Source organism: Monodelphis domestica, chromosome 5 (genome assembly GCF_027887165.1).
Source record: "Monodelphis domestica isolate mMonDom1 chromosome 5, mMonDom1.pri, whole genome shotgun sequence".
Classification (NCBI taxonomy): Eukaryota; Metazoa; Chordata; class Mammalia; order Didelphimorphia; family Didelphidae; genus Monodelphis; species Monodelphis domestica.
In genome coordinates, this window is record NC_077231.1 from 241705290 (window position 1) to 241719767 (window position 14478).

The 14478-nt window shown below is 38.9% G+C and overlaps 1 protein-coding gene across 3 annotated transcripts in view; it reads right to left on the reverse strand.

Annotated features, from left to right (window-relative positions):
- Positions 1 to 3097: 3097 nt before the first annotated feature.
- Positions 3098 to 14478, reverse strand: part of ADARB2 (adenosine deaminase RNA specific B2 (inactive)) — a 693422-nt gene continuing 682041 nt past the window's right edge. For all 3 annotated transcript variants that reach the window (XM_007504707.2, XM_056799997.1, XM_007504706.2), the window contains 2 exons: positions 11322 to 11500; positions 3098 to 7927 (listed from right to left, as the gene is read on the reverse strand). In XM_007504707.2, coding sequence (XP_007504769.2) covers positions 7751 to 7927; positions 11322 to 11500 — 356 coding nt within the window. In that variant the 3' untranslated portion in view covers positions 3098 to 7750. The remainder of the gene's footprint in view (positions 7928 to 11321; positions 11501 to 14478) is intronic.

Consider the following 14478-nt stretch of genomic DNA (forward strand, 5'->3'; position numbering starts at 1 on the left):
TTCACCAAATGGCATGGAGGTGAGACAGGAGAAAAATTTAATGAGTGCTAGGGTGAAAAAAGAACGGTTGTATCTTGACTTGCATTGAATCCTACTAGAAACGAAATGTGTGGTGTCTTCCCCCTTGTAGCAGATTCCATTTTTTAAATAGATTCAGAAATGGAAGAGATCTTAGAATTCATCAAGTCCAATCCCCTCCATTTTGGAGGTGAGGAAGTTGAGGCTCAAGGAAGGACTTGCTTAAGGTCAGTAGGAGAAAAGGAAATGAGAAACTGTTCATCATTATTTGTTCCTTTTCTAGTCTGTTGGGAAAGATAGTGTCTAAGGTGGGGACGAGATGCCCTAAGAACATGTGGCTATGAATAATGGTTCTCTGGCAGTGGTGTCCTTTTCCTTCTCATCTGTAGCCCCATGTGCACATCTTGGTTTTAGCTAACTTTCAAACTAGTCAGCATCAAGGATGATAGTACAGGGGCTGGGACATTACTCTTTCTCTCTCCTTTGTGTGTGTGTTTGGGGGGTTTCAGACTTTGGATTTCATCCATGTGGGGAGCTCCCTTTCTTTGATGCATCTTGACAACTTATTACTTACAGTCTTCATATTGGCAACTTATTATTTATAGTCTTCGAGTTACCTGAGATATGGTAAAGCTAAGCAACTGCTTTTTTGGGTAGCATCTGGTATGTGACAGAGGCAGTGACTGAAATCAGGTCTTCTTGTCTCTGGGGCTAGTCCTCTCCTCACTGATTCCTGTTCATCTTAACCATTCCTGTTAGAAATTAGATTTTGTTATTACTGCTGTTTATGCAAAATTGTAGGGGACTGGGGATGGATGTTTCTCTGGGGAGCAAATAATTCCTTATGAATTGGTGGCATGACTTCCTTCTGCTGAGGAAGTCAGGGGACACATTTTTTTGAGGTGAAAGGAGAAGGCAGCTGCTGAGTTAGCAGGGCTGGTTATACATCAAGTCCCATTTTGAAGAAACATTGTTGAATCAGATCTAGAGGCATATTAACTCTTCTGTCCTAGCTAGATTGGGGACAGTCACTGAATAAAAACTCTAGAGCTGGGAAGGACATTGGACATCATGTAGTTCAAACTCTTCATTTTATTGATGAGGAAACTGAGACTCCAGGAACGTTGAGTGCCTTGCTCAAGGTCATAATTGTGAAAAAGGAAGATTGAACTCCGAGCCTCTGACTATAGAATAAGTGCTATTTCCTTTACCAGGATGCCTCCTACTTTAATATTCCGGGGCTATTTGATTCATTAGCAGTCTCTGATGTTTATTTTCCTTTCACTTCTTTATAGTTTAGCTGAGTTCTCTTAGAAAACTCTGACTTTTATCTTGGTTAAGTGAAGAGGAATAAGGGGATTATCTCCACCTGGATTAAAACACTTTGGGTGGAGCTAAGGGAGAATCTGGTCTTCTTTGAGGCCAAGTAAAGACTGACAACAACTGAAGAAGAGAAGGTTGGGTCTCCCTCAAAAGTCTGTTATGTATTGAACGACAGAATACAAGGACTTGAACCTTAGATCAGCTTGCTTGACCTAATCATTTTACATATTAGGAAACTGAGGCCTAGCAAAGTTTTGAATTGCCCAAAGTCAGAGAGGACAGTTACAGACAGAAATAGAACAACTTGCTTCTCTTGATTCTCAATCTAATTCTCTTTGAACATACCATAATAAGAAAACTTCAAGTATCTCTTTGGCCATAATGTGGCCTCGATTTTTGTCTGGCTCTCTTTTTGCTTGGATTATTTTCTTTTCAATCTTTCCTGAGGATTCAAATCCTTCTTTTGACATTTGGTATTTGTCTGCCATTGGGAAAATCACATAACCTAACTCAGACTCAGTTTTCTCATCTGTAAAATGAAGGGAATGGGTTGATTTCCCAGGTCACATTTAGCTCTAGATGTCTGATTCTCTCTGCATTTCAATTGTGGGGAAAATAACTGATGTTATTGAGCCCTTAAAAACGAATCCCTAATAATACAATTCTAAGCTTCACAACAGAGGGCGAGGATAATTTTGGGCGGGGGATCTTTCTCAGCATCCTTCAAATTGCTTTGTGTAAGGACTTCCATATTCTGCTTACTTGAAAATATTGTATGGCATAACTCTCTGGTGACTGGGAAATTAAGGTCTTGTTTTTCCTTCAACCTTTGAAACCTCTCAGAAGTACAGGTTTTCCCATGGGGTATCCAGCTGAAGTCCAGATAATGAAGTGTCATAGTGAATTACTTTTTTTTTGGGGGGGGGGATTGATTTTTTTGGTAGATATTCCATATAACTCAAACATACAACCTGGATTGTATTTCAGAGGTAAACATCACACTGAAGACATATATACAAGAGAGGTTAAAAATGAGAAAGTATACCTCATACTATATAGTCCAAGAGAAATGTATCAGTTCTAGGAAATCCAATTTTGTCTTGGAGTCAAAATAACAAACATGTGTGTGGTGTTTTACTTTCCATAGTGCTGCATAACATCTGGATAGTATTTTTCAGAATACTTTATCATGAGGATCAAATGAGATAACATATGATGCTTGTGTGAGGAAGATAGGGAATTATTCCCATTTGGTGGATGATGAAACTGAAACTCTAAGACATTAAATAACTTGTTTAAGGATATAAAATCATGGTGTAGCTGATCCACAATTAGAATCCATGACTCTTGAGTCCCATAATCTCTTCATGACATCCTATTGATTAAATTGGCAAGGGTGACATCTGAATGATTGGCAATTTTGAGAATGGAATCCACTGAGAATCACAATGCAAATGGTGATTTTTAGGGATATAGGTTATGGTATCCTAGATGTAAAGATGTGAGGGACCTTCAAGTTCATCTAGTCCAGCTTCACCATTTTGTGGACATGGAAGTCAAGTCTGAAAGGTGAATCCACTTTTCCCCCAAATAAGACAACCAGTAAGGAATAAAGGTGGGGTTTGACTTAGGGAATGGCAGTCAGGTAAAAGTTCCCAACAGAATTGAGGGGAATCCTGGTGCATCCTACAGAATTCAGATTTGGGGAACTGCTAGAATTAGGCTAAGATGAAGAAGGGTCAGCAATCCAGGAAAGAACAATTTTACTTGGGATTTTTATTCACTTAACAGAAACATTCACTTATCAGGTATCACTAGAAGTGCAATTTACAGAACTCAGCGGCAAATTCACATGTGTAAATTCAGATTTCTTTGTGGTTTTGTTGTTTTTTACAAATATTACAAATGTACACCCATTGGTACAGTATTGCCATTCAGTCATGCTTTTATGTACATACCTTCATTTAAGAATTACTGTTGGGTAAGGTCCTTTTGCTTCAGAAAACATTGAATGTTTACAGTTAGTTGCTAGCGTGTGGTTTCCTGGGTTTGGGGTGGCTGCTTATACTACGTAACATTAGAGACCTAGTGCCTGTGTGAGATGAGATGAGGGAATTGGGATTATCATCAAGACTTTTTATTAGACAAAGGATCTTTTGTTTGGTACCCTACACTTTAAGATAAGGAGATGCCTTAAGATATTATATTTGACAACCAGTCTCATGCCTGTGGTCTGTATTTCCTTACAAAGTTGCCCATTTCAAATAAGAGATTTCCGTTGGGTTGGAATGGAACCAGTTGACCCCAACTTTTCAGGCTGGCTTGGTACACAGGTCCAGGGTCAGAATTCTCTTTAGTCCTGAACTAATCAATACTTGTCAGGGCACCTGTCAGGGGTTATAGGAACAAAAGAGTTGTGAAGGGGGAAATAAGTAATGAGTAGGATAATAAAGAAATAGAAGGGCACATTGATATGGTGCTTTATAGTTTAAATGATCTTGTTTGATCCTCACAACAACCCTGTGAGGTAGGTAGTACACTTTTATTGTCCTATTTTACAGATGAGTAAACTAAGCATCAGAAAGATTCAGATCACACATCTAGTAAATTAGGAGTGCTGGGACTGAAAACTCTTGTCTTCAGACTCCAAATCCAGCATTCTCTCCATTAAGTTGTATTGTGGACCAAAAGGATAAAGAGAGAAAAAGAGAAGGGATACATGTGGTGTCAGTAGTAGAAAGCTAACAATTTCCTAAAGCCCTCTAAGGGTCTCTTCCTGCTCCTAATATAGTTTTTCCACTAGAGCATCATGCCCCTGTCTTAGGGATTACCTGAAAAAATGTGCTGACCAATGGATTATCCTGAGCAGTAAACCTGGATGTGGACAGTTGGATCCTACTGGAGAAACAAGGTAGAGAACTTGCCAAAGGTGCATTAAAGTGAACCCCAAAGTAGATGGTCACAGCAATTGGATGGCTCTCCTTCCACAAGAACATTTCCTAACTTATTAGTTTTGGCTAGAAAGTTTTATTTTTGGACAGATGTGGCAGACAGATGTGGCATTGGCAAGATTTCTTTGAGGGGAATCTCTATTAACCTAAATTAAAAACATCTAATTTCTTTATTACATTAAAATTCAAATGACTTTAATTTTATTTTTTTTAGAAAACAAATACTATAGACACAGTTTGAAATTTGTAATCTAAAAATAGGAGCTCATCAAAATACTGTAACTATTCTATTCTGGGCATTAGTATACTATATCTTTACTTCATATGGCTCTCCAGACATGGTAAATGCTATATATATAATATATATTTTTAAAAAGCATCTGACCTTATTGATAAGACTGTTTTCTTATTAAAAGCAAATTGTATGGAAAAACCCCCATGAGCTATGTGTTTGAAAAGTAACTCAGCTTGACATTTTGGAAGAACAAAAAGACACTCATCACAAATCAGTAGCAGCATGACATATATATGTGTTTATATACAGATCCAAAGAGAAGCACTACAATCAAGGCAACATAAGTTTGAGATCTCTAAATTCTTTCTATGGGGGAAAGAGGAAAAACTGAAACCAAAAGACTTGATAATATACATTGGCCATGAAGAACAATTCTGGGAGTGGACAAACAAAGCTGAGATGAGGGGTGCCATTTTGTAATTTGTGCTCAGCTACATTGAAATGGTTTACAACTGATCCTTTTGGCTTTGTGACTTCTGGACCTGGCAAGGAACAATGTGTGAAGGATGTTTTCCTTGGTGACAAGAAAGCAGTGTAGGTTATGGGGGATGGAAAATGTCAATACACTATGAAGACTTCAGCAACAGGTCATCTAGATCTGTGTAGGACTGCATCTTCCCTAAAAACCAAGACCTTTATTTTCCATGTTCCCCTGAAAATGGGTAACTTTCCATTGTTGTCATTGGCAGGGCAGGCACACTTAGCACAAAGAGGTATGTCATTAGCTGGTGAATTCGGGTGGTACATGAAGACAGTGTATGGGTAAAGCGGACCCTTGGATTTATCATCCCACTTCCAACTCTCCATTTAGTTTTCCTTTCTATTATGTGGAGATGAATTATTCAAAATCTTATGGAACTAATTTTGCTTTCTCATTCTCAGAGTGACCTGCTTTGTTCTTTAAAGAGGGAGTAGAATTATCCATGGTGTTACTTGAATTCACCACCTAATTATTGGTCCTCCATATTCTTTTGTGCTGTGTAGACCTTGTCTTAGTTTACTGGCTTGAAGTTTCTTTGTCTCTAAGGTACTTAGAATCATGGACTATTAGACCTGGAAGGGACCATAGAGATCATCTAGACCAACTTTCTCATTTTGATGATGAGAAAACAGTCCTAGAGAAATTAAATCACTTCTCAAGGTCACATAGTGAGTGAGTGGTACACATAGGACTTTGGAGACATAAATAGAGAGCCATAAGCATCAGCGCTGTAGACGATTGCCTATGACTCTGGGATAAAATGATCTTAACCCTGTGACCCTGAGTCTATAGGACATTAGTGTCTTTAGACACAACTCAAACCCGATCTTCTCTGTGAAGCCTTCCCTGTTCCTTCCATCCACAAGGGATCATTCTCTCATCTGAATTCTGCTTGGGTGCTACACCTCTCTTATTGTATTGCTACATCTCATCATGTATTAGAGTTATTTGCAGACAATTTATCTTTCCTACTTGACTATAAGCTCCCTGAGGGCAAAGACCATGTTTTACTCATATTTGTAGCCCTCCAATGCCTATTGTCTGGCAAAGACTAGGTGCTTTATAAATGTTTATTAAGTGAATGGATATTACTGGATCTTAAGAAAACATTGGAATGCAGGGATAGGGTGAATTTTTTTTTTGTTGGGTTTGGGGCAGTTTTTATGTGGAGGCAACTATTGTAGTATGCAGTGGCAGCAATGGTTACTTTTCCCATTCCCCATTTCTCCCAATCTTGAGGCTTATCTTACCCCCGGTCACTATTCCCGATCCATATTACTTTATTTTTACTATGCATATATTCTATATTCACTTTCCTTTACATGTCTTCGCTCAAGGAACTTAAGTATCTTGAAAACGGAGACCATTTTGGTTTTTTTGTCTTTGCATTTCGAGCAGCTGTCACATAGGTGATGGTTGATTGAATGAACTGGAGTCCAGGGCCAACCCAGGAGAAAATTGTGAAAAGTGGCAGTTTCTTGGGCAACTACCCTCTCAGGACTTCCTCTCTTCCCTTTCAATGTCCTTCCTTTCTTGAAGTGTTTTCTGCTCTTGTGCTGCCCCTTGGACTGAAGGGACTCTAGATATGATCTAGTTTCTCATTTTTTAGCTTCTGGGCAATTGAGAACAAGAGAAGGGAAATGCCTTGTCCAAGGTCATAGAGCTGAGACTTTAAGCCATAGAGTAACCCCTAGGTGCCAGTAACTTCATCAGTAGCCCATTACCTGAGGCTATTAATGACCTATGCCCCTACAAGACCCGGAGCCTCCCTTCCAAATTGCTACATCTTGACAATCCTTAAGAAGTCATACTCCAGAAGACAATATCCCAAACTCTAGATCTGTCCTGAACTCTCCTTCAGTAAATAAGAACTTGCCCTTCTTTTTTGAATTCTCTCAGCTCCCAATGCTGCCTTTTATAAGGTGACTGCTAGTTTCCTGATACACTTAATCACAGTGAGGGTGTTTAATGCAGTTTTCATTTCAGGGGAACTTTTATTATAGAGCAAACCTCATGAAGATGTAGTCATCCAATGAAGTGACTCTATAGGATAGAATTTCAGGTATTTGGGTAGGCCAAATAGAGATGAAATCCTATACTAGATTTGCCTTTACAAATCACTCAATGTCTTATTATGAAAGGGATTCCATAGAAGGCTTGTGTACTATAATGGGGAAATTTGCTTTTGGTCTTGTGTATTTCCACCTTGATGGGGATTTCACCTGCACTTTTGGCTTATTTGGAAAGTTGAGGGAAGAGTGGGGATGTTGGTGGTACCTGAGTTCATTTTAAGCTGGGGTTAGTTTGGTACCTCTTTTTTTTTTTAATAAACTGTGACTACCATCCCAGAATCCTAGGTAGGAATCACACCCAGCATCCTATTCTGGGGAATAAATGGAAGGAACATGGCATCATCCAGTGGCACTGTTACACTCGCCCGACAAGAGTCTTGGCATCGACAACCATGGTAGGGTATTGGCAATGAGAAGCAATGGTTTCCAAAGCCATATTTTTGTGCCTCATTCAAATACAATACACTTTGCTTGTATGTCTTTCTGGGACCAAAAGGGAAACAAGTGCAAAGAAGTGATCAGCACAATCCCTTTGTTTAGCTCACTTGTCCTGCCCTGGCCTTCTCCACTTGTTTCAATCTGGTTGAGTAGAGCAAAGGAGTCTAATGATTTATACAGTTAGTAGAAATTGGTCTTGCTCTGGGGGTTTCCTCACCCAGGTGCCCAGACCTGCTTTCTGAAATGCTTTAAACAGCTGCTGTTTAACAGACTGGTAAGTCTGGGCCACCAGCTTGGCCTCACAGTACACTGATGGCGCATCTCCATGGCTTGGTATCCGTGTGCTCAGCTGTGAAACAGAAATCAGAAAGAACAAACAAATAAGCCAACAGAATGGGGCTGGGGGGCTCTTAACAGCTGAGTAAGCTTTCCTATGAATTTGATAAGCCACAAACTAACAGGGATCTCTGGATGTTTGCCCTTTCAAAAAATATTGTAAAATATTAGAGATAACTGTACAATAGAGCTGTGCCTGGCATGCTCCTTTTTGCCAAGCCCAGTTCAAGGGACCTTTGTATGAGAAGATGTGAGTGTGATGAGAAGATGAAACGAATGACTTTCCTGCTAGGCTGGTAGGGTTTTGATGATGGCAGTGAGGTAGTGATTGGATGGGGAAAAAAAGAAAAGGTGAGAAGGATTTTTTTAAAGCAGAACCTTAACATGAAATAAGAGTTTCCTATTAATCAAGTGCCAAAAGGAATTCAAACAATTCAGAGCTGGATTTCTCCTTCTTTTGAGTTTTAAGGTATAATGGTCAGCACTGTGAAATCGGCAAAGGACATGGATTCAAAGAGCAGGGCTTCATGCCAGGATGCAGGATGGAGAAGTGAGAGGGATGGAGAGGAGGAGGGAAGGGAAGGAATGGGGCTAGTTCTGGGCAAATACTCATTAGAAAGCCAAACTGAAGTGTCTGCCAGAAACAATCTTTGGAGACAAAGACATGTGCTTGTAGTCCAATATCACCCCAAGCACATGTAGAAGAAAATATCCTTTGTTTTATTGGAGGACAAATCAATGACTCCCTTTGACCTACCAAAGACTTAAATTAGTCGATCCAATGATATGTCTTTGACATTATAGGAGAGGAGTAAGATACCCTCCCCCAAACAAAAATACCCTCAAAGCAGGGATATATTAATGGTTGCAAACAATCTAAATTATGTAACTTTTGGGAAAATCTGCCAACTGATAAATCCAACACAGACCCTAAAGCCTTGATTTTGGAGCAGAAAAAGGAACATAAAGATGTGGGCTTTTGATCTCAGATTCAGGTAATAGGCTGGTTTCAAAATTTATAGCACTCTTTTCTGTCTCTATCGTTTCCACAAAATCCTTACTAATTTGATAGGCATTATCTGAGTGTTAAGACCAAGGACTGCATGATATATTTTTGGGAGGGGGAAAAAGGGAAGAGGGATGCAAATAGTCCTATGATGGCAGTTTGGGATTGAGCTCTCTGATTCAGTTCCACACTCTTATTCTAAAGATGGAGATACTGAGTTCCAGAGAATTGAAGTGATTGAGTGAGTGGCAGAGGTCGGAGTGGGAATTTGGCCTGCTGAGTGAAATTCCATTGCTCTGTTTCTTATACCATATCTTCCTTTTTTTTTTTAAACCCTAACTTTCTGTCTTAACAATGACTCTGAAACAGAAGGGCAAGGGCTAAGCAAAAGGCACACAGCTAGGAAAAGTGTCTGAGGTCAGATTTGAACTCAGGCCCTCCTGATTCCAGGTACCATATCTTCATTATGATGGAATATAGGCCCTTAGAAGTCAGAGGTAACATTATTTTGTAAATGACCAAAGAAATATCTATCTAATAGACTATTTTGTCCCTAATTTCTTATCAAAATGCTTATGATGAGTTTTTGATACTGCTTCCAAAAAATCTCTCTATTTAATCCTAATAGCATATATTATAATTTATAATATATGTAATATACACATAATATATTTTAATAAAATAAAAATAATTTCTCTACATTTAATACTAGTATTATGTATTATTCATTATATCTAATATGCTATATAATATAAAATGAATAATTTAATAATATATAATGTAAATATATAATAAATAATATACAATGTAATAATCAAATACCTAATATATAATATATGATTGTTACACATCATTATATATGTATATATATAATGATATATAATACATTATTGTTATATCAATGTATAATGTATATATAATGACAAATACATATATAATACCATATATTATATATAATATATTAGATAGAATTATAACACAATGGATTATTATAATATATAATATTATCTTTTATAATATATTCTGTATATTATATATTACTGAAGAATATATTTCATTATATTGCATATAATATTGTATAATATATTCTATCTATTACATAATATAACTGAGCAAGAAAAAGGTCATTGGAAAAAAATCTGTGATAAAAATGCTTGATATATGAATGGTTGATATGAAATATAGGTTATACTCTAAAATGAGGTTCTACTGGGTTCTGGGTCTAAAAAAATTAATTTCCCCCTGAATTTGAAGTACTCCTTTCTTTCTCTTTTCTGTTGAGCAGGTGCCCAAGCAGTAGGCCAGAATAGGGGGCATCCTTGAGGTTTCTCTGATCAGGTGTCTAAGCTCCTCTCCCCCTCCCCAGGGGCTGAAGTACTTAAGGACTCTCACCTTGGATCTTCTAGAGCAGAGGTGTCAGACATGTAGCCTGCAGGGCCCCTTGTGGCTCACAACCCTCCTGAGCCTAAGCCACAATAAAGCATAGTTCCTATCTGTTTTTAATGTGTTGGAATATTATAAAAATACCTAAACATGTGGTTTTCTAGTCAATATGTGGTCCACAGGGTTCCTTTTGGGTGGTTTAAAGGACCCCATCTCTATTTGAGTTCAAGGATAGAGATTTTCTTCATCAGTACATATTCTCTCTCCAAAACATTGATTTTAAGGGTTTTGAAAAGGAAAAGGTGAGAGCTGTTATCTTTAAATATGATCTCTAGGAGATGAGCAGGAGACAAAAAGTTTCTGCTGCTACTGGTCTCTTTAAACACTCGGGTGATACTCATGAGATAAGAAATCTAGATGAAAGAGACCTGAGAATTCTTTTTTTTTTTTTAATCCTTTCTTCTATCTTAGAATCAGTACTAAGTATTGGCTCCAAGGCAGAAGAGGGGCAAGGGCTAGGTAATGGGGGCTAAGTGACTTGCCCAGGGTCACACAGCTAGGAAGTGTCTGAGGCCAGAATAAACTTAGGACTTCTGGTCTCTGGTTCTCTATCCACTGAGCTGTCCCCTCACTCCCAGACTTTAGAATATGGAAATCTTAGAGCAGTTGTCTTTTTTTTTCCCCACTGCCCTAGTCTGAGGGTTGCCAGGAGGATAGGCAGAGGAGTCTGGCTTTTGGATAAAACGTGAAGGTACAGTTTGAGGGTTTCTTAGGGAAAGTGATGAATCCCAATTGTGTATTTTTAAAAAATGGAAAATTGCCTTTCTGGGGCATAAAGTTATAAAGCAGGAGAGGCAGGGGAATTTCTACTGGCTGATTGTATACAGCATTGACTCCCATCATCCCCTAAGCAGGAGTATTTGGCCAAGCATGTCGTTGGTAGCATGTGGACTATGACACTAGGACAGGGGGCACTGAGTCAAGCTACAACCCACAAAAAGGCAAATGCATGGCATACCTTTCCGTAGAGTTTTGCCCACCGGGTGGAGAGCACATGTTTGCAGAGCCTGGAAGAGCTTCCACAATTTCTCTTCCCCGTGGTAGCATTAATAACCTCTAGGTCTGTATTGCCCACAATCCAGTTCACACTGAATTGAGGAGATTTTCCTGGCTGGCGCAGCTCGGCATTACTCACTCCTGGTGAAAGAGAATAAAGTGTCAGAGCATATCCCTGTCCTGGAAAGGGGCTCCTCAGAGCTCAAGACTCCGTCATCCTAACTGTGCGATGTGATGTTGTATTGGGGGTGAGGCTGGTACAATGGGGCAGCAAAATGGCTCAATGCATGGAGCCTGAAGTCAGGATGACCTGAGCTCCCATCCTGCCTCAGATCTGTACTAGCAGTGGGACTCTGGGCAAGCCACTTAATCTCTGATTTGCCTTGATCCATTGGAGAAAGAAATGGCAAACGTCTCCAGGATCTTGGTCAAGAAAATTCCATTGGTGGTTGTCCATGGGTTCAGGAAGAGTCACAGGCAACTGAATGACTGAGCAATAGTGGTACAATGGAAGGACCTCTTGGTTTAAATTCTGCTTCTAATTGTCTATACCAAGAATGACTTCGAGTCTCAGTTTTTTGCATTTTTAAAATGAATGAATTAAATTGGATGTCTTCTGTGTTCCTGTTCAGTTCTAGACTAATGACACTAAAAATATTGAATTAATATATAACTCTTAATCATTATATTTAAAACTTAATACATTTTAGATCATTGATTTATCAGTTAAAAGACATTAGGCAGGGATCCATGCAGATTATATCGTGACTGGAAAACCATCATCTTGCCAACAAATATTATTTAGGTTCCTGATGTATGCAGTGTTCTGCAAGTACTAAGATGTGGAATGGAGATAATCCAGGCATTCAAGGAACTTGCATTCTGCTGGCCAGGGTGGGAGGGTAGGAGTAATATAAACTCATAATTGTATTACTATAGATATAAGAAGAGGAGGATAGTAATGCAAAAAATTAAGGAGATCAGGAAGAGCTTCCTATAGGAGGTGGCACATGAGTGAGATGCTGAAGCATATTAGGGGTTTTAAGAGTCAGAGGTGAGGAGAGTGCATTCCAGGCATGGGAGACAACCTATCTGAAGGTATGGGGATGGGAGATGAAATACTGAGTTTGGGGAATAGGAAGGAGGGCAGTTTGGCTAGAATAAACTAAGAAGAAAATAATGTAAGCTAAGTCTGGGAAAATAGATTGAAACCAGGCTATGAAGGACTTTAAATGTCAAGATGAGGAGTTCATTTTATCCTGGAGGATACTAGGGAAGGTACTGATAGTAACAACAAAAAATGTGTATCAGTGTTTATTAACATTTATCAAAATTATACCCATTATAACATATTTAGAATATAGCCATATTCATTTATTTTAATGTAATTTTTGTATATCAAGGAAAGTTAGGTAGTGCAGTGTTGTACTTGGAACCGGGAAGACTCATCTTCCTGAATTCAAATCTGGCTGTGTGACCCTGGGCAAGTCACTTAACCCTGTTTGCCTCAGTTTCCTCATCTGTCAAATGAACTGGAGAAGGAAATGGCAAACCCTTCCAGTGCCTTTATCAAGAAAACCTTAAATAGAGTTGCACTTGGTAACATGACTGAAAAATGACTGCACAAAATATTATATTAAATGATTATATAATGTAGCTTAATAGATTATAAATCAAAATTATAATGTGCTTGGCGTGTAGAATTTAATAAATGCTTATTGATTTTTGTTAATATGTATCTCCCCCTCCCTGACTGATACTGTTTACATCCTCTAATTTAATGGCTCTTCTTCCAGATTTGCTGCAGCCTATCTTGTGATGAGTTTCTGAAGTAGTCTAGTCCTTAAGAAGTGAACCTCAAGTCTGTCATCAGGTCTTTAAGCCTTTCCAGGTCTTGAGTTCTAGTGGCCAAATCTCCTAGGATACAAGGGTTACCACCACCATGCCAAGATGAGCCATTGTAGTAGAGCCATTGTTTTTTTTAAAGTTTGATTGATGGCTAGTTTCATGCTAAAGAAACTTGAAAACAACTTCAGGAAACTTTGTATGGAAATGTGAACAAATTCCATGGTCATCTACCACCAGCTCAGGGACTTAGAACTAAAGGGTCTAGTCCAACCCACTCATTTTACCCATAAGGAAATTGAGTCTCAGATAGTTTAAGTGGACTACTGAAGGACACAAGATAGTGAAGAGTATAAGTAGGACAAGAACCCAGGTTCCATTAGCACTAACTTTCTGCAAATATCTCTCGAGTACCTTCTTTGTACTTATTGTGCTAAACACTCCAGGATAGGGGGCTGGAAGGGGAATATAAAATAGAAGACTTGATTCTTGCCCTCAAGTAACTGGCAGGTTAGCTGGAGTGACAAGACAAAGACACCCACAATTATTCAAAAATTTAATTTAGTAGATAATCATGCAGAATGCTGGGAGAAAGTACTGCCAGATTTGGAAAGGAAGGTCCAATAAGCACAGATATTGGTTCACAGTCCAAAAAGTATAGGAGGGGAACCAGACTTTTAGACCACAGACATCTGCTTCTGATATGCCTAGGTTCCACCCATTTGGTGATTTGACTTCTAATAAGTAGTTGGGCTGCTAGGTGGCCCAATGAATAGAGTGCTGGGTCTGGAGAAAGGAAGACTCTCCTTTCTGACTTCAAAACTGGCCTTATGAGCTGTGGGACCTTGAATTAGTCATTTAGCACTGTTTGTTTCAGTTCCCTCAATTGTAAAATGAGCTGGAAAAGGAAATGACAAACTACTCCAGTATCTTTGCCAAGAAAAATCCAAATGAGGTGATGAAGTGTTGGACGTAAGTAAAAAAAATGACTAAACAACAAATAAGTAAGTGGTTAGGGACTTCTGGGACAGCTTGCACAGTCTTAAATCTTACCATGTCTTCCTCACATGATGCTTGCACTGGGTTTCCCACAGCCCACCTCAGGTAGGCATGTAGGCTGACCTTCCTCTACAAGCATATTTTTAGTTTGATGTCCGCATGGGAATAGCCTTTGTAACTCAGAGGGATGGAAGAATTTAAGTGGGAGGAAAAGTAGAAGAGAAGAGCATCTGGTAGCAGGAAACACTGAATAGTTTCTCAGAAAATCAAGTACC